The following is a 19,671-nucleotide window of genomic DNA, read 5'->3' as shown; positions in this document are numbered from 1 at the left end:
ACAGCAATGATAAGTGTTAATATTTCTTAAAGACTGAAACTACGAAAAGCTTCTCCACCGAGCTACAGAGACCGCTGTGAAGAACCGTATTGAGGCGGCCTTGGCTGCGTTCAGCTGCTCTGTGACAGAGGTCAGCACTTGCAACTATCACACTGAGAAGATGCCTTGCCAAAAATTGACAGTTAATTATTTGGTGAAACCTACGGATAAGTTCGCGGGGAAGGTCCAGGTGATCATGGTCGAAGACTCCAGGCATATGCTTCGTGATATCATGACATCGTGACGTACTGCATACAGCAAAAGACTTGGATTTGATGTTCCCGTTGAAGGAGCAAAAGGAGGGCACATATGCCTAACCTGTATGTATTGTAGCTAACTCTGGTCCTCTCTTCGAGGGTCTATGTATGGAAACAAAAGGTTTCTTATATAGTCAATGAATGGTAGACTTGCTGATTAATTCAGACAAGTTGTAGAAGCATATAGATAAGTAGGGAATGTTCTATCCTTGCCACATTTCTCGTAATAGAGGTATGTGGGGATGGTCGCCGTTCTAGGTGGCGATAGTGGCAAGTATAGGACCCACATGGCCCACAGGGCCCATATTGTCCAACTAAAAGCTTGCCGACATGGACAAGCACGTGGCCCTGAAGCACAGAAACAAAGCGGCTAAGGCCAAAAGAGTGACCCCCAATAGAAAGCTAGTAGCCAATACTATCTCGCAGTCAATCATTAGGGAAAATTTGCGTCCCAAGTTGGGTCGATTCATATCTGGGAGATACCCATCCATGCCGACCTGAGTGTTGCAGAAGCCAATTTGCGTATCCCTAAGTTCTAGAAGCTTTTCTTGGAGTCTTTTCGGCAAGTTAATGTGGTTGATTCGTGTAATAATAAGCAAATATAGCATGGGCTGTACCAAGCTATTTGGCCACAGTACTTTTGACTTGGCTAATCTGGTGCTCAAAGACGTATTTTTCTGATCCGCCGGGAATAGCTAGTAGAGTTTCGAGTCTCTACTGCTGGAGAGTTTGTAGTAGCAATGCTTTCTGAATAGCAGGTCCCTGAAATGTGCCTCAAGTATGATCTGGGCAGTTTACAAATGTGTAAAGTAACCCACAATTGCATAAAGTTACAGTATGCATTTTTATTTTCGGCGATCTTCTCTAATCCCCGTTCCACATGCCAAGAAATTGCAAGTCATCCTGCAAAGGGGTTTCGACCAAGAAGCGTCTCAAAGTGTGAGTCCGTGTGGTGGTTTGATGCTATGAACAGCAATAAATCGTGGATCATTCCGAATGTAATCAGACCTCGCCTGCGTCCATAGTCTTGTTGTCGTGGGCTGTGGTGCTGTACTGACGATATTTCTTCGCAGCCAGGATGATGTGCAGATGAAGCGAATGGACGCTTTGGTCAGGGTCGAGGTGGAGACCATATTGGAACTGGTCAACGTCGATTTTGTCAATATCAGCGGCGAGAACTTCGCAATGTTCTTTAGCAATCCGAGCCTGTAATCTGGCCTCCTTAATGTCCAACTCCTTTTCGTAATCTTCCATCAATTTTGTTTCTTCGCTGGCCTTGATCTGTTCCTTGGTTCTTGCCTCGATGGCTTCGAGCTGGTGCACAAGAATACTCTGCCGGACGTTGGGGTCTTCCCACGAGGCCTTGAAGAGTTGAATCATCTCATCGATGATGCCAACATCCGTGATGACGCCACCAGCCTTTATGACGTCCAGATTTCCTTTATCCAAGGCCACCGCATTGAAAGGGGTCCACATTTTATCATTAGGAATACCGAAGATGTGAATCATAGACATTCCAGACCTGGAAGGCTTTTCCCGATACTGGATGACGTCAAAAGAGGCGTGATTACTGACGAGGCGCACCATGGTGTTCTCGGCGAACACGACTCCTATCCATTCCTTCTTGAGGTAGGGGATACGTCCTCCTTCCTTGACATTTTTGTGGAAATTGGCAAAGCGTTCTGCAATCAATTCAGTCTTGTTGGTGAATGTTTCCGCAGGGTCGCCATCTTGAGTCTGTTTTTGATACAGAGGCTCGGCGAAGTTTTTAATATACATCCGATACATTGCCTCTCGATCCTCCTCAGTCTCAGTTGGCATGGGCGACGTCATGTTTTGTGATATAGGTTGTCCCTTTCCGAATCTCCTGGAGATAGATGGTAGTCTGGTCTGTCTTCGGCAAAAGAAGCCAAGATAATTGAGAGGCTACTATATGGTTTAGCCGACTTATATAGCATTAAATTATGATAAGCCCTCAGAGATTCCTTTAGCTCATTCATGTAAGTGAACGGAGACCTTAGAGGGACGACGCCCGAACAGGTCGTTCTAGGCCAAGTCCGTACATTTTCTGATGGTGAACAAGTTGGGTGCGGCGGCATTGCAGCCATGGGGTACGGATGTTCATTACCCCTCTCGGATCGCAAAAACTTCTCATTGGTTGATCTGGGTCAGAAATATGTCTAACCCTGATCAACTTATACCAAGCTAACGCTAACGATAGTCTAACCGAATGAATCATCACCACAGTATCAGAGAACAGCTCATACACGGAGTAAATGCAACGCATATGCAGCAATATAAGAGTATATATATGGGTCCAAACTGTTACAGTGCACATGTGATGCATACGTGTGGAAGAGGCTCAAAGAATAATGAAAATGAAGCACGCATAGATTTAGGTACTATTATACCCTAAACTGAAACGTATCATATAGGTTACATGCATATATGATATGTATTGAAACGGGGTCAGGCGGTCGGTAGGATGTACCTATTACCTAACACACTGAACAGACGGCTCCAGTACCAACAGATCCCATCTGTTGATCTGATCAGACGAATATCATGGCGATGGACGCTGGAGCGAAGCTCCTACTGAAACGGGGTCAGGCGGTCAATAGGATATACCTACCACCTAGCACACTGAACAGACGGCTCCAGTACCAACAGATCCCATCTGTTGGTCTTATCAGACGAAGATCGTGGTACTGGTCATAAGAGTGAAACTCTTACACGTCTGGTGCGCGAGTTGGTCGGATGTGCCTCTGAGACTCGTATCGTGATAATAGGATCTCGAACCTAAAGATAAGCTGAATAACTAAAATAACTAAATAACTGACTGAAAAGCGAAGGTGAAGATATAGATAAGAAGGAGATGATGATATGAAGATGAGGATGATGATGCGTGAAGATGGGGGACTCATGTCCTACTCTGCCTCTGTGCCTCTTAAAGAAGAGAAAATAAACTTTCTCCTAGCCCCGTATCCTATTTCCCTGATGTCCGGCCTTACCCCGTTACACTACAAGCCTTGGGCGCAAGTTGGCCGGATGTACTCTCTTGTATTCAGCTCAGGGGTGATTCTCAGAATAGGACTCTTGACTCTAGGAGTTGAAGCAAAGCTGCCACTAGCGTTGAATTGCTCTGATCAGAGCAAGACGCAATTACTCGTAGTTGTTAAGGCTAAAGTGGAAGAGATAGATGGATTCTTGAAAACTATGCCTGAACGTATAAATGAATCATAAACAGAAGCTTTGAATTGCACACACTGGAAAAGAGCTCGATAACTATCGACTCTGTAGAATAGAAGAGATGAAAGAGGTGATTAAAGGGGATGCTGTTGGAAAGAAACTGCAGCCACAAGTCCCCTGAAGAAAGCAAAAGATCCTCCCCGGTCCGTCACCTATTTTCCTGGCGTCTGGCCTTACCCCACTACAATATGAGGTGGAAACATGATATAAAGCTAATACTAAGCAATATATTTGTATTATAGAACCGAATTAACAGACTAAGCAAAACAACAGGTTACACGCACATGTCGTGGGTATTGACTTAGGGTGATGCGTGCACCTAGGGGGGAGGATGCTATAATGCAGCAGTGCGCAACGCTATAGTATCTAATTGAATGGGATTCACCTAACCAGTGGGTCCCCCTACCTTTTCGTATCATAGGGATAGGGTTTTGGGTTTTTTTTTCGATTTTCGGACGAACTATGTAAGCGTGTTCTTGACGGTATTTAAGGATCTGTGTATGTGGTCGTTCTCTTGAAAAGAAAAGGAGAGAATCAAGCGGCCTATTCCATAGCATTTTGAATCAATTCTCTTTGCCTATGGACGCTTTTGTTGTTTTGATGACCTGCTGAGGTCTTATCCTGTTTCACTACCTGTTGAGGTACTCGTTGTTGTGATCGGAGCAAGAAAGCTTTGATCTTGTTATTCTTCCACCTCCCGGACAGTAAGGTCTTATTGAGGATCTCGTTTTCCGTTGCCATCATCATCATATCTCGAACCTTTGGACATTCACTGCCCGTCGTCAGTATATATTTAGTAGGCACCATATAAGTTAATTACTCCTTATCAATATATCAAGCTATTTCAAATTAGCTTTGATACGTGACCCCATGGGTGTGTATCCTGGTCGATCTGACCTCACAGGACTCAAGTCACGAATATCAGGATTGATTTCGTGCCAAGTCAGTTGTGTGGTTCAGATCTCTTTTGATGGTGTTTTTTCTAGAAAGCTCAGCTATTTCCGAAGCTACGAAATGTTGCTTAAGAGCAATGATGTAGCCAATCAGATCCTCTGATTTGGATCCACATGGGGGTTATCCTGTAGCTATAGATAAGATAGATAAGAGCTATAAAAGAGCTCTGCCAGGCCAGAATAGCTGACCTGGCCATCCTTTCCCAATACAACAATTCACACCCCATATGCACTCGCATCACCAAGTCATACATATAGAAAGTGTCACGACCTGGGTTGCATCGCATTGGTAGAGACCTCGATTAGGTGCTATCGACGAAGATTCTACTCTAAGGAGCGAAGGAAAGAAGATGACAACTTAGGTTTGAGGGAGCGCGACTAAGTCGTCCACGCTTGGCGGGGCTCCTGCAGGGGTTATGATTGGCTTCCCATCTGGCACTGCCACGGCAGGTGTTCCAGCTGTAAGTCACCTGGTTGTAGTGAGTCTGCGAGGGTTGACCTTCACAAGTATATACTTAGTATATTAACAATAGATACAGATTTGGGGGAGGCCAGGCACAATCATCAATTCCTAATGCCAGTAGTAATTGGATGCAAAGAAGAAAACTTACCCCTCCAAGTTTCTTTGGTGTCTGGAGCACCATTTGAAGGGCCTAGAAGGTTTTCCTGAAACGCCCTCGGACCGTCATCGTTTCGCCCGCCTATTCAGGGTAACCCTATTTACATCTTGTAACGAAACCTCTAATAGTCTAGCTGCGTAAACCACTAAAGAGTCTGTAAGGGTTTGTGCTAGTAAGTAAGTCCTGCTGCGGAGTCCTCAAGCAATAATATTGGGGTTTGACGTATGGAGTATAGGGCTCTGGGTAACTGAAGTATTCAAGTAGGGTAACTGGGAATAGAGTCGTCAAGGCAGTTTGCCTCACCAATGGGTTAGATTTATGCTTAGATTGATCACTGAAGTAGAGACTGTCTATCTATGAAATGCCTGCGAGTCCTGTCCCTTATATACCCATCTCTCCTTCACTGATCCCCACTTGGATATGTTGGTTGTCCAATGTGATGTATTGTATATAACCACCTTTGCATCGCTTGGTATTCCCTTAAAAGAAACTTCGGACCAAAAGCAGATATAAAGCAATTTATGTTGAAACACTGATCCAGTCGTGATAGTCATATAAGTGGCAATATCTATCATTATTAAATAAGCCCCAGGCTTGAAGCCCAGGTAACTTTACCTCTACGAGTGCCTCCGTAGTCAAACAGTGCCCTAATGGCTGGACTAAATACATATGCTGCGTGGTCGGTTCCCTACCATACTACGTTGGTTCTCAACCCGCCAACAAAGTCCCCCAACGGTGGTGATGAAGAAAGAAGACACCAGGATATGACACGATCAGTTTCAGCCAGTTGCAAGCAAAAAGAAGACTCATAAGCGCTTTAAATCGATGCCAGTAGTTTCAAAATGCAGACATAGGTACTGACTTGAACATGTAAATTTGTCCATCCGGAAAAGATCAAAAATGCATAGAAACATCTGGAGATATGGCGGTGCTTTCACTGATTCACACGATAACCAGCGTTATCAAAAGAGAGTGATAGTTAGTTCATCATGGGATTATCCCTATCCCAAATCATTAGGAATGCAACAAACTAACTATCTGGCAGGCAATTCACACCGCCTCCACAAAGCCGTAGTTTTTCCACGACGAAAATGCAATCGCCACTAGTCTCCCCTTCATGGAATCACAATGCTAATCTACATCCGCATCCAGAGCAAGCCAGCAGGTCTCGGTCCAACCACAGTCCCTTCAGAAGCCCCAGATTGATACCAAATCCCGAGTTCTGAACCAACACCAGATTGGAGACTGCTTCAGGTAGACTCTTCCTCTTGTTCATCCTCCTAATCACAGCCAGAGCCTGAGCCGTCATTGAGCAGGATACAGGTACATACCTGATCACAAGTCCCCTCGTTACCAATCACAGACCCATCCGTCTCGCATCCCTCGCCCTGGTTCTTGCACCAGACAGTCTTGTCAGCGTTACGGCAATCCAGCGTCCAGATCTCGATTGGAGACGGCGACATCAGGCCCGGGGTGTATTCGCAGGTGCACTTGTCCAGACAATCGCTTTCCCCCGGTCCGGCGACTTGACCAAAGTAACAGCCAATGCCGTCGTCGTGGCATCTCTCGGTCTCTGCGCCGCCGCCGCAGTCGAGGGTCAGGTTGTACACGCTCGGATCAGTGTCACTGGCGTTCTTGTAGTATCCAGCTAAGTCATGACGGTGGATGTGCTTCGTATACTCTCGCTTCTTCATCTTGATGGGCTCTGGAGACCAGTTGCCAAGAGGCGGGTGGGTATCATCATTGTTGGTATCCGTAGGTCCATCATCCTGCTCATTGGACAAGTCGGGGTTGGCAACATCGGAAAGGGGTTGGCCGGAACCATCAGGGGCATCGATAATGGGCAGGTCGTCGGATTTACCCAAGGGAATGCACTTGCAATTGCTGATGCACCAGGTCTCATTGGAGGTGAGCTTGCCGCCCCAGCAGCGCGTCATGTTGTGGTACCTAAAAGAAAACAGAAAAGAATACCAAGTCAGCAACTTGACCAATCAATTAAATGGCCGAGGTTTAGCTGTAAAAGGAAATTTTAAGGGAAGGAACGAAGAAGAACAAACCAGCAGTCGAAAGCACGACCAAAGTCGCCACAGTCAATGCGATAACGATCATTCTGTGGCTGGTGGATCTCAATGAGAGCAGCGTTGGACAACTCAGATTCGTCGTTGGCATTGATGGTCACAGCAGCTTCCAGCATGACCCTGACACCAGCAAGGTCGGCTGGAGCAGCCGAGGTGGTGGGTGTAGAGACCGAAAGGTAAGCGGTGTCGAGTCCATCAACCTTGGCAGCGACGGCGACAGGCGTGCTCACAGCGGATCTGATGGTAGCGTGAGTGCCCACCAAGAGCGAGGTGAGTGTGGTGATTAGAATGATCTGTTGGGAGATGATCAGTCATGCAATTCTGTTCTTAGGAAGGAACGACGCGTCACAGGGAAGTGGCTTGCTTACCTTCATCTTGATGATTCTCGTTATTGAACGATGTGATTGGGACAGGAGTGTTTCTAAGTGAACCGCAGTAACAATATTCAAGGGTTGTGGTGAAGGCCGAATTTGAGAGAAGAAACAAGGGTGGTTTTCGTTGGGTGTTGTTCGGTTGAATCGGTAAGATCAGAAAACGAAGATCACAACACTCATCGGCGCTGTTTATTCTAGCCTGGCCACCTGGGGCTTTAAAATAATTAGCCGAGGTTCATACTGGAGTGCTGATTCGCAAACCGGGATAACAGAAGCGAAGTGGATGTGAAGCACTTGCTTGGATATGACAAGTGCATGGTCTTGAGAAATCACACAACGCATGATGGACATATGCCTGTGCCACTGCTCACCAAGATCCTCGAGTGTTCCCTTGCATGTTTTATGAAGATGGTCAGATAAAATCATGCAGAGACAAAATATTTTCGAATTAATAATCACTGTTGCACTAGCCATCTATCATAGCCAGTCGATATGAACATCATCATCCTGCCACCGGAAAGGGCAGGAGAATCGTCTGGCATCAAGCGTATCTCTGTCTGGCATTTTGTCACACAAGGTACAGTCGCATTGCGACTTCTATTGGTTTCGCACTTTCAACAAGAATATGTAGCAAATAGTTAGAGGCAAGGCTCACGCACATTCAAGTGATGGATATTTAGTAACTATAATGGGGAGTGACAGCTGGCATGATTGCAAGAACCATGATGTCCACCCTCAAGTCCTCAATGGCTTTCCGTCAGCATCTAGTGTTTGGCAGTCTACCATCTGAGAAGTAGCTTCTGCAAAACCCCAGCCCACAACAGCGATCGAGAGATTCCGAAACCTGAACACGTCCATTTATCTTCACCAAATAAGGCCCGCAAGTTGAGTCCATCTTCAAGACCGTCTTATCTACGACATAAGCAGCTCTTTCCATTCTCATATGACCTGCAACCACTGAATTATTCGTCCGAGTTGACTGCACGGTGAAGTATGCGCTTGTACACTGGCGATGCCAGGGTACCAGAGCAGCTTGAGCAGCGGCAGATCTCTTCTCTGAAGTGATGAAAATTAGAACAATGGTCCATGTTTGGGTGATTGAGAGAGGCCATGTTCTTTGCTTGTCTTTGCGTTGTGATCTGGGAGCTCATCATGAACAATGCCAGAACCTGCTGGCTGGACCCAAGAATGATATGGAGATGCAAGGAACAGCATTGATCCCGAAAGCACTTTAGGAACCCACCACAACCATGAACATCCCAAAACACAGCAGATGCACAATCAAATGCACTGCAGGCCCTCCCAAAGTCGACCCTCCCACAAGATCACCTTCAACCTCATTGCGTAAACGAACCCAAGCTCGGTAGCTTGGCCATGCATGATAAGATCCCAATGCAGCAGCAAGAAGTCTTTCTGTCTCCCTGAACGTGGGCTGGACAAGGACAATCACGCATATAAAGTTGGTCACAAGCAGGAGCCCGCCATATTGTCGCAGGATCAGTTTGGCCGCAGGAGAGCACCCAGGCAATTGCTTATCTGGCTGGAGGATGAATGAAAGTGCTGCAAATGACTCAATTACTGCGTGGAAGGCAAATGGGAGTTTTGGTATGAGCATGGTGGTGATGTGAAAGTTCTCTGATGTGCAGGTTCTCTGATGTGCAGTGATATCATGAAGTGAGGTCAAGTGACACCAAATTCGACTACTGAGGATGATTACCTCGAGGACTTGGTTATGTGTCGGTCTATTTGGCACTAGGCCTATTATGGTAGCACCGATAAGTTTCAATTGAGCTAAACCTCATTTAGATATCTCCTGCCACGATCACCAATGAGATCTCTTAGAGCTAAAAAAGCACAAATCAGCTCATTGGAACCTCTGTTTGCTTCATTGAGAAAGTGAGTAAAAGCAATGTTCAGTGGAATATCTTTGCGGTTTTTGTGGGATTAAGCGCCACAGTTATGCCCTAGACTGAAAGCTGCTTCTTTCCTTGGAGAGCAAGGGTACATTGCAGGGCAATTCACAACACCAACCTGAGTAGCATAACGCATAGAGCAGGCATAGCGATCAAAATGACATCCATCCAGACTCATCAACAGAGGGTCAATTCCCTTAGTATTCATCTGAAATTAACATTGGCGTAATTTGCAACTATAAACCTGACATTACAAAAATAAAGGAAGCCTCTGCACAAAAGTGTGTGAACTGGCAAGGGTCCCCTCTAGCCATAAGCATAGGTAATGTTGTAGATAACATATTGCAAGGTACTTAGGGTTATTCCGACCTGAAATGTTCGAACGTGCTAAGCACCGTAAGACAATCCCCTATAAAGCCACGGGCCACAGGGAACAAAAACCATCCCAAGTACCGCAAGCAATATATATAACTATTGATTGCACGAGATATTTACACGGCTGAAGGGGACCCCTGCTAATTCACAAACCTTTTACGTAAGGCTCCATATCTTATAGTATTATAAGGTAGCTAAACTATATACAATACCTGACACCTCATTTTACTATGGACTAACCAGTCTGATTGGACATAGATATCTTGTACCGGACTTCGTTCTCACAAGCTTCGATAAAGTTGATTTACTTTGGCCCGGGGCTGGTATCTGGAACGTGTCCGAGAATCTCATTCTCCACTCCGAACTTTTTGCTTTCTTTTGTCAGGGTACGGCTAGGCCGAAGGCAATAGTACAGAGTGATGGGGAGTAACGGGCGTCCCTCCTACGTAGCACCGGGTGGTCACTGGCGGTCTCAGGTAGGGGTGCCCACGGTGATGCATTGATCTCTACTCTCCCTCTATCTTCTTCCCGGGCCTCCGCCCCTTACATAGATAGCTAGAACCCGACGTCGGAGCCGCGGAGCACTAGTTTCCCCGATTGTTCCGCAAACCAAGACTTCCATATCGTCATGACTCGCACATTCCTACACCGGAGCCCCACCGGTGTCCCACCGGTGCCTATGGCATTCTGTTCTCTGACATCTTTATTGTTTCTTTCCCGGCGATATTACTTCCTACTTCCCTATATCGCTTGGAATCTCTAGACAAGTATTTGGTCAGTTTCACTCGTGCAAAAGGAGCCACTCACATCCACCTTGAGGAACACCCCTTCAAAATGCTGGAAAGAGCGCTCTGACGGCATTCACACAGTCTAGCTCAGATGAAGGCTCGGCTGAATATTCGAGTCGCCAACATGTGCCTAGCTACAACTTTGTACACCATCTGTCACGCAGAATCACTGCATGGGCCAGGGAAGTGAGATCGAAGTCCACGAACATGATGGCTGTCAAGTGTGCCAACGTGATACTGCGTGTAGTGACGAAGTCTCAGCACGGGGAATTTGGTTGAAGGCATACATTTCAGCACGAAGAAGAAATCAGATGTGAGGATGCGGGTCGTGTCCTACCAGAGTCTAATGCCAGAGATTGATGTTAATAGTGAATTTATTTGCAAGAACATCATGGGAGCAACTAAAGACGACTGGCATAACACCTTGATGTGTTGTGATCTTCCGCAAGTCTTCTAATCAAATAGTATGCATATGCATGTGCCATTATGAGTAACTTGATAACCTCTCTGAAGCAATTAAATTGCAAAATTATGACTCATGGCTCTATGAGCTGGAAAACTTTACGATAGTTTAACTCAACTGGTTGGACTGGGTTGCGGCCCAGGGCGGAACGACGCTTCAACATGCAATGCATTCCATAAGTCACATAATTACCCAAAGAAAAGCCAAATTTGCTTTAATCTGGTCATCATCAGTTCCTGCGAAGTCCTGGGTCCTGCAAGTGTTGCACCTAGTTGTTGTTCGTTGCTTGGAGCTGCCTTCATGGCATTGGGCCAGTTGGCCGCTTTCGCAAATGTCAACAGTTGTCATTATTATAGAGACGATTTTGACCACTGTCGTTATTGCGCACAAGGTGGATCAAGTGTTCATTATGCTGCTTAGTGATTGGTTACCGACTAGCTGGGACAGGTAAGGGGATATAACAGGGATTAGTGATCAACGCTATACAGCCTTCAGCAAGACCATGCATTCCCAATCTGATTCGCATGAGTTCCTAGCAAGTTGATCATTTGGAGCGACAACGCATAATCCTGCGAACATATGTACGGGTCTAACGGCAAAAACGAAGTTTCTGGCAAGGTCCTCTCAAAGTGCAATTAGCATTTCCTTAAGGCTTCTTGAAGTCATTGTTTCTGTTTCGCAAGGCATGCATACTGTGATTTGTCACCCGCTGTGTAAATCCAAAGCAACAAAGCTCATCAACCCACAGGAAGCAAAGGGAATAGGTTGATGCAAACTCATACGGTATCTTGCGTATCTCTACTAGATTGGACTGCTTCCCGCAACCAAAATCGCAGGTGCGATTTAATCTGGACTGAACTTCCAAATCAGATGTGATAAAAAAGCCAACGTCCAGGTTCAATATGCCCAGGTGCACTTCAGTTCCTTTAAAGCGCAAGCCAAGCCAACTCTTTCAACATCCGTCTATTGATTCTCATCATGGCATCGTCTTCTGAATTCATTATCCTCTGTGGGTATTCAAGCACCGGTAGCCTCATGTTTAACACCTTGTTTCTACTTTTACTGGCTTAATTTGCGTAGTCTATTCGATCTTAGTATTTCCTCATCGACACCTTCCATGTGCTGAGAAGCAAGGTCTACTGCGGCGAAGGCGCTGACTTGTTCAGACCGGAATGATGATTGAGAGATGGTGACGTTCATCAGGTGGGCAAGGGGCGTTGAGATGAGAGGAGTGAATGCCTCGAAGGTGAATTTGGTTATGGGAGATATAAGCGTTTGGGGAGACTCAGTGCCTTAATGCAGATGCAAAGTTTCTACCGGCGGTAAGTGCCAGCGGGAGTTTTGTTTTCGATGTCAACTGACTTATTTCGCAGCTGTTGAGACGATGTGACGTCACAAAAGCTCGTATCAAACGAGGGAGATTACAGCAGCAGTGGGCTTATCAAGTGCGCACCTCAAGAGGCTGTTGCCTCGTCCTCTCCTAAATCCCTATGTCCACATCCTATCGCTGTTGAAGTTACTTTTTCCCTCCCTTTGGACTTGATAAAATTTTGTCTCTTACATGTCGTACTGATCTGGTAATGTTGTGTGATGTGTGCGTATAGAAGAGAACTACCTAGTTAGCCGAAGTGGTTGGCCTAGATATACAGGCAGGCACACGGGTCACTGCCCTGACATGTAATCAAGTAGGATGCTTTCTGCAGTTATGACACTTGCACAGTAATCTCAGCTCAACCGTAGTTGATCGGACCACAAAATAGGTTGCTTTTTCGAAGAGTCGATTATGAAGACAAACAGCACCCGTTGCTGTTTGGCATCTGTGTGGCCGGAAATGCCGCTGAGTGGCCCACCATGTTGTGATTGACTATTTTCCAACGTTGTGTCTCCAACGTGCATCATCAGTGTTTCTCGTCAACTATGGCTGAACTTCCAATTAAATAGCTGTGAGTTCACGGCGGGTACATGAGAGAGGCTGCGGTCAGTTTCGATTCCTTGGTAATTCTCCTTTGACGCTCTCAGCTGCTTCTAAAAGTGGCGCACCCCTCGCGTCTAAATTAGCAAGCTTGGCTTTGTTGAGCTGAGAATGCGCAGTACATGACCCAATGTGCTATCGTCTCGACCACCCAAGCCTAACCCATCACTTATACTCTTTTATCGTCGTCAAAGCATCCGAAAAGTCGAGGACTGATCTTGGTGTGGTTTTTCGAAGTTGGGGGGAGTGTGTGTGTGTGGGGGGGGGGGGGGGGCGGGGGTGTTTCCCAGACTCCCCCAGCCTCAGCCGTCAGGGGTTGCACTCCTTCTGCACTCATAGCGACAAGAAGTCATGTTACAAGAAAAAGTCAACATCGCTGCAGAATGCAATACTCTAGCTTTAGGCGTTCTTTTGCAGCTGGCGACTGGACGAGTAGCTGGTGTTGATTTGGACTGAGTGAGTCAAGGATTGGCGTTTGACGGTGTTACTAGCGTTACCCAAGTAGGCAAGACGGTATCTTTATGCTTAAGCTACCTTTCAGCTGTCAGGGGATTGGGATTACACCTCCATGGCCGGTGCCTAGCCAAATAACCATGAGAGGTTCGCGATGACAGCCGATATGCCAAGAACGCCGTGGGCTTTGAGTAGAAAGATTGCGACTGCATGATCAATATGGTGCCCGTCCACCTTCCGTGACATTGACTGAGTCGGAATCTGTCCTGGTTTCCTTTGTCGACCTTCTCCTCTTCCACATCCCCCCTGTTTTCTTTTTTATTTCTTTTTTTGGCTTGTCATTCGTTTTGCAGAATGTGTACGACTATGTCGTGCCGGCTGGCATGGCTCTTTCTGAGTGCTTCGCTGGCAACGGCTACGGAAATCGTCTATGTGACTGATTTAACAATCTTTACAGAATTAGTAAGTCATCTGGACACTGAATTGCTACGCAAAACTCCCATTCCATTTGCGCCTGGGACTTTGCCTCTCATCAGCAGGGTTAGCCATCGATCGAGCGCTCGCCGAGGGGATCGGCGAGCCTTGGCGCCAAGAACGAGCGTATCGCCGAGTGGGTCTGGCATACTCAAGATCTCGACGAGTGATAATGGCTTTGCAAATTCTCGCGGCGAGAGGTCTTGACCTGGATCGCTCGCTAAGTCTCGGCGAGAGTAGGGCGCCCCTGGAAGTTACTAGGGGTCGGGCCCTGTTGACAGGGGTTGAAGCTAAGAAAGTGGAGCTAGAGTGGTATCGTGACCCTATTTTGGTGTTTAGGACCGTTAGAGTCCCCTAACTAATTGCCAATAAAGCCAATGCCTCGCAATCTCCAATTCCGACCGATTTACAGGATGACGTTGACCTGTTCTTCGATGACAATGTTAGCCTGATTAGATCCTCAAGTATGGCCTTACTACCAATGATTGGCGCGTGATCCGGGCTATTCAGCTCGTATTAAGGGACTTCGCAGTTATCTCAAAAAGCCTGCAATCGCGCGCTGTTGTCAACGATGACGAGGAGGGCAAGGCCGGCGGCATGTGGGATTACTTCCCTTCATTCGAGATCTTGCTTGACCATCTCGAGCGCTCTGCCAATGAGGGCGTTGTCTATATAGAAAAGAGGTCTCACAATGGTCAGCTAAATGGTGAAGATATCCCAATCTTTGAAGGTATGGCGCTTAACTTTTCCCTTAGCTAGTACTAATACGCGATTTCTTTACAGGACTTGACCTTAAAACGCGCCGCACACTCCAGGTTTTTTTTGCGTCTTGGTTGGAAAAAGCTCGACGAGTTCTATACCAAGATGACGGGGCTCGCGTACTATGCTGCCGTAATCTTCCATCCTTGCCGAAAGATGAAGCATCTCGACGACGCCTGGTCGTCGATACCTTGTCGGCAGCAAGATACGTGGAGGGCTGACGTAATGGGCAAGCTAAGGATGGAGTGGGTTAATAACTATAGTACCAAGGATGTAATTACCAGCGAGCGTCCAACTGAGCAGAGCGTGGCCTCGATGAGCTTTGCTCAAAGACGTCTATTCTTTAGGCAACGTAGTAACAACTCCACGATACCCGACCCCGGTACGCAAAGCATACAGAATACCCAGGCGACAAGAAGGACGAAGATATACAAGTCTAGGGCGAAGCGTCCGGCCCAAGTTACCCAACCGCTGCCGCCAATCGAAGATGAGCTCGATCTATACCTCGCCGAGCCAGTCTGCGACATCGCAGTATACAAGGATAACCCAATACGATGGTGGAGGGATGTTGGTCAGCGACGTTTTCCTCGGCTTAGCTATATGGCTATAGATTACCTTACTATAACTACGTCAACATGCGAGACTGAGCGTCAATTCAACAGCGCAGGGCGTATGTTGAGTCCGTTGAGGAATCGCCTAAGCCGATGGATCGTATCACAGGCCCAGAGCATAGGGTCTTGGAGTCTGAATGGCGTGTACACACCACAAATTCCCCTCCATTTGGTGGATAACAATGATTGGCGGCTTGTTGTAAGAGCAGCTGGCCTCTCAGGGCTGGACGACGAGGTTATGTAGTAATACCAAAACACCAAAAACTATCACCATTCTCGCCGAGCTCGCCGATCCTCTCGCCGAGCGACCCACCTAGCGATACGTCAACGCTCGACGAGCGTCCTTAAGGCCGCTCGCTGGTCAGCGAGCGAGAGTGGGTCAAAATGCCAGCGATACGATCGATGGCTAACCCTGCTCATCAGGAGACCAGTGGATTTCTTGTTCTCTGATTGAGTGTCTATAATGCTGCGTTTCGCGGACTTGTCATCGCAGTGATTTCATTCCTCGACATAAGCAATGGTGAAGCAGTATTAACTTTTGTAGGCACCATGCGCTGCTTCCGCAGTCTCCTACAATGTCATGTCGATGACTTATTCGGCCTGCCCCCAAGCTGTGACGGACTTACAGTCGTGCGTCTGCTCGAAGAACAACAACCTCGCCTCTTTTTCAACGGCACTGTCGAGCTCGGTCAGCTACAGCTGTGGTTCGACAGCATCCGATGACCAGGCCAGCGCCGCCAGCGTCTATAAGGCCTACTGCAACCAAGCGTCTATTATTCCGTTCGCCAAACCCAGCAGCCCGGTCAGCCAATACATCACGGATCTTGCAGAATGGGCCGACCTTGCCCCTTGTGCTGCCAATGCGCTTTCCTACAACATCATGTGGGTTACCCCTCTGGTGCATGTCTAGTGGACACAAGCTGACGTGATTGCAAGAGCATGGTGAGTGTGTGCCCGAGGATAAGGCATGCCTGCACAACTAACTCAAGGCGGAGACATACGACCTCTGTCCGGCAGATGCCAGCCTCCTGGCCACTTGCGTATGCAACAAGAACCAGAACTCTCTACTAGTGAGCCAAGGCATTAATACATCGGCCAAATATTCATGCTCATCGCACACTGCCGACCTCGAGTCAGCACAAGCCCTTTTCTCGGCATATTGTGGCTTAAATGAGGGGAAGTCGTCATTCCCAGTTACAGCTGAGCCTCCGGGTGATAGTACGTTGCTAAGTCTGGCCCCTTGTTCTCGTCGTGTTTGAATCTAACTTGCTGCTTAGTGACGTACTACATCACTGGCCTAGCCGAATTCTCATCGTTAGCCCCTTGCGCAAAGTCGGCTGTGTCGTGTGGTGTTTTCAGCGTAAGTCATGCTGCAGTGCTCTACGCGCCAAGAACTGGACTGACAATGTCTCAGCAAACATACGACTTGTGCCCTGGAGGACCCAAAGCTCTCGCCTCGTGTGCGTGCTTGAAAGACGGTATGCCCGGCCATGTGTCCAGCGTCATCACGTCCGAAGTCAAGTACTCGTGCGACACAACCGCGTCTGAGGATGTCATCTCCGCGTTGAGTGTCTGGGACCTTTACTGTAGCGCTGCGAAGGGACTGGCGACACCTGCAGGGGTCACGGAATCTGGTATGTTTGCTTTCGCTTCGTTGCATTACTGCGTTGACATCTCGTATAGTTGAGCAAACCTCAGCGACTGCCAAAGCCGGCAGTGGTGGCAGCATTTACGTGCCGCAAGCGACCGATAGTAGCGACAGTGACAGCAGCGGTAGCTCCGGGTCAAACGGCTCGGATAGCAGTTCCGGCAGCGCTTCATCCGACGTCCCGAAGACCAACACAATGGCCATCATCGCTGCCACGGTAGGCTTCATCGTGGGACTCGCTTTGATTGCCGGCGCGATTTTCTTCCTTTAGCGCCGCTGCCGAAACCAAAATGCCGGCAAGAACGGAACCCATGTTATCAGCATTGGAGACGGTGGCCATGGGAAGTCAGAGCTGGATAGTACTTCAATTATTCCACCGCCGATGGGCAGCCCAAGCCCAAGCATGGTGAAGGCAAGCTTGATATCCCGAACAGATAACGTGTCACCTGTTTCTGCCTACAGTCGACCTCAGACGGCTGAGTTACAGGGGCAGTACCCGTTTGCGCCCCCGTTCCCGTCGAGGTCGGAGCTCGGGGGTCAGCAGGCCTACTCTCCGCAGCAACACAATTCATATCCCAAACAGTCCGAGTTGCAAGGGCAACACGCCTTCGCGACGGCGCTTTCTCAGGGGACGGCGGAGGCGCATGGATGGCAGGTGTACGAAGCGCCGGGAAAATGCAGGCCGCCGGTCTACGAGGCGTATGGACAGGATGTAGGACCGCAGCGGGCAGAGCTGCAGCAAATGGGGTGGCAATCTGGACCGGTCGGGGCTTACCATGAGATGGATGGGGGTTATACTGGGCATGTGCGGCAGCCCGTGTAGATCGGTTCAACAAGGAATATAGAAGGGTGCTTCCAATGTGCATGTACGTAGCAGGGCCACCCTCTCGGCCAAGGCATGTTGGCTGTTGTATGGAGGCGCAGGGAGAGTGTTGGGGATATCGGGCCTCAAAACTTCGGTAGCTATTTACAACGTATTGTTTTTGTCAATGAGGCCAAGGCGCGTTTATAGGTGCAGTCGAAAATTTGGTCGGGAAGTGACTGAAGTATACTAGCCTGAGCCATTGCTCTTAAAGATGGGGACGTGAAGAGCTGCCCACTCATACCATATCTCTTAAGGCACCTAAAACATGTGGGCGGTCCCGTCTCCTGAGTGTTGATTAACCTCAACCTTTGGCACTGGAGACTTCCTCCCGCGTCGAGGCTCAGGCAACATTGGACAAGTAGCAGTAGCAGGAACTGCCGTTTGTGACTTGATGAGGCGAAGAAATCCATCCATATCGCAGGGAATGAGTCGACCTTTCTCAAGGGCTGCAAGTGGTGAGATCCAAATCACTACTAAGTGGCAAGGTCCCTGCCTCAAATCCTTAAAGGTAGATGGAAATTAGTGTAGCATCGTACAATCTCGACCTTAGACCTATGAACTGCAGATACTTGAAGTTCGGTGGCATAAATTTCTCGAGAAACTTCGATTGCAGCCATCTGGGAGCTGTGGACAGTCTGAGCAAAGTCCCACAATCTGGAGGACAACTGCCAACTTCCAAGCCTCTAAACTTGGCCGAGTCCGAAGGTTTTACAATGGCGACCTGACAAAACCGTGGAGAGGCTAGAAGCAAAAGTGGCTCGTGCATCGCAGCCTGGTGAAAATGGTCCAAGCTCCGTACACAGTACTACCTTAGTGAGGTCCACACTCAGCGATCCGCAGCCTTGTCCAGTCGCGCCTTCCCATCGCTGTAAACAGTGAAGCATCTTTTTCAAATAAATCGCATCGACGTTGCGGCCTTTGGACCCCCGTCATTTCACTGCGCCTACCAGACGAGGCTACGATCTTGATCCGAAGGTGATCACGATTAATCGCACCCAATCCTCGTTCATTATCTTACCTCTTTCCTTCCAGTCTACTATTGATTCTGCAGCTTCACGTTTGCTTGCGGTGGGGTGATCCCATTCCTAGGTGCCGCGGCGCCGTCCCCATTGAGATACATCACGAGAAACACGACCGTATTGTCTTGACCCCAACAGTCCATGCCCATGGTTGCTTTCCTCCACACGAGCGTTTGACGTGATGGCAACCGTCGTGGACGTAGGTTATCTGGCCACCCATTTGGGTGTGCCAGAGACAACATTGGCCACCGTCACCACTAACCCAACCGTCGCCTTGGTCAACGCTGTTTTGTCTGCTGTCATAGCCAAAAGCCAGGAGTATGAAGACTTGTATGCCCAAAAGCTGCAACTCGAGGTCGAACTCGAGACAAATGTCCGCGGAGCCGAAGCCCAACGAGATGCCAGCAACGAAACTGCGAAGAAGGCACTTAAGGATGTCGAGGAGATTCGCGAGAAGCTGAAGCAAGAAGGTCCGTTTGTTATCAGATCTCATTCTCCATGATCGAACCCGTCTTCTGGACTGCGCAGCTCCCACTGTGCTCCCAGACTCTAACAGATGCGACAGAGAACACGCGACAGGCACTCGAGAACGAACTGCAGAGCATCCGATCCTCGAGCTCTACTTCCCGATCCGAACTTGAGACACTGAAGGCTCGTGTCGAATCTCTGGAGAACTCGAATCGCGAGAAACTTGCCATCATTGATACCAAGAATGCGGCGAACGACACCCTCTCCCAGGAGCTCCAGGCTCAACACCAGAA

At 48.1% G+C, this 19,671-nt stretch overlaps 4 protein-coding genes across 4 annotated transcripts; 1 reads left to right on the top strand and 3 right to left on the bottom strand.

Moving 5' to 3' along the window:
• Window positions 1-1,298: 1,298 nt before the first annotated feature.
• BCR38DRAFT_485052 (uncharacterized protein) lies at window positions 1,299-2,129 on the bottom strand (the record flags this gene model as incomplete). The annotated part of the gene is made up of 1 exon (XM_040863829.1): window positions 1,299-2,129. One exon carries the CDS (start codon window positions 2,127-2,129, stop codon window positions 1,299-1,301), a length of 831 nt encoding a protein of 276 aa, XP_040715318.1.
• A 4,147-nt stretch (window positions 2,130-6,276) lies between these two features.
• On the bottom strand, window positions 6,277-7,570 carry BCR38DRAFT_524050 (uncharacterized protein; the record flags this gene model as incomplete). Its single annotated transcript, XM_040865283.1, has 4 exons — window positions 6,277-6,398; window positions 6,450-7,065; window positions 7,176-7,489; window positions 7,565-7,570. The coding sequence occupies 4 exons, from the start codon at window positions 7,568-7,570 to the stop codon at window positions 6,369-6,371; spliced, it is 966 nt and encodes a 321-aa protein (XP_040715317.1). The 3' UTR covers window positions 6,277-6,368.
• A 1,087-nt stretch (window positions 7,571-8,657) lies between these two features.
• On the bottom strand, window positions 8,658-9,257 carry BCR38DRAFT_202225 (uncharacterized protein). The gene has a single exon (XM_040854106.1). It carries the CDS (start codon window positions 9,183-9,185, stop codon window positions 8,802-8,804), a length of 384 nt encoding a protein of 127 aa, XP_040715316.1. The 5' UTR covers window positions 9,186-9,257; the 3' UTR covers window positions 8,658-8,801.
• A 4,643-nt stretch (window positions 9,258-13,900) lies between these two features.
• Window positions 13,901-17,849, top strand: BCR38DRAFT_392153 (uncharacterized protein; the record flags this gene model as incomplete). Its single annotated transcript, XM_040857579.1, has 6 exons — window positions 13,901-13,996; window positions 15,923-16,264; window positions 16,374-16,596; window positions 16,656-17,012; window positions 17,062-17,255; window positions 17,298-17,849. 6 exons carry the CDS (start codon window positions 13,901-13,903, stop codon window positions 17,847-17,849), a joined length of 1,764 nt encoding a protein of 587 aa, XP_040715315.1.
• Between the last annotated feature and the right edge of the window lie 1,822 nt (window positions 17,850-19,671).

The sequence above is a fragment of the Pseudomassariella vexata genome (genome assembly GCF_002105095.1).
Source record: "Pseudomassariella vexata strain CBS 129021 chromosome Unknown BCR38scaffold_7, whole genome shotgun sequence".
Classification (NCBI taxonomy): domain Eukaryota; kingdom Fungi; phylum Ascomycota; class Sordariomycetes; order Amphisphaeriales; family Pseudomassariaceae; genus Pseudomassariella; species Pseudomassariella vexata.
This window is presented reverse-complemented; position numbering and strand designations above follow the sequence as displayed.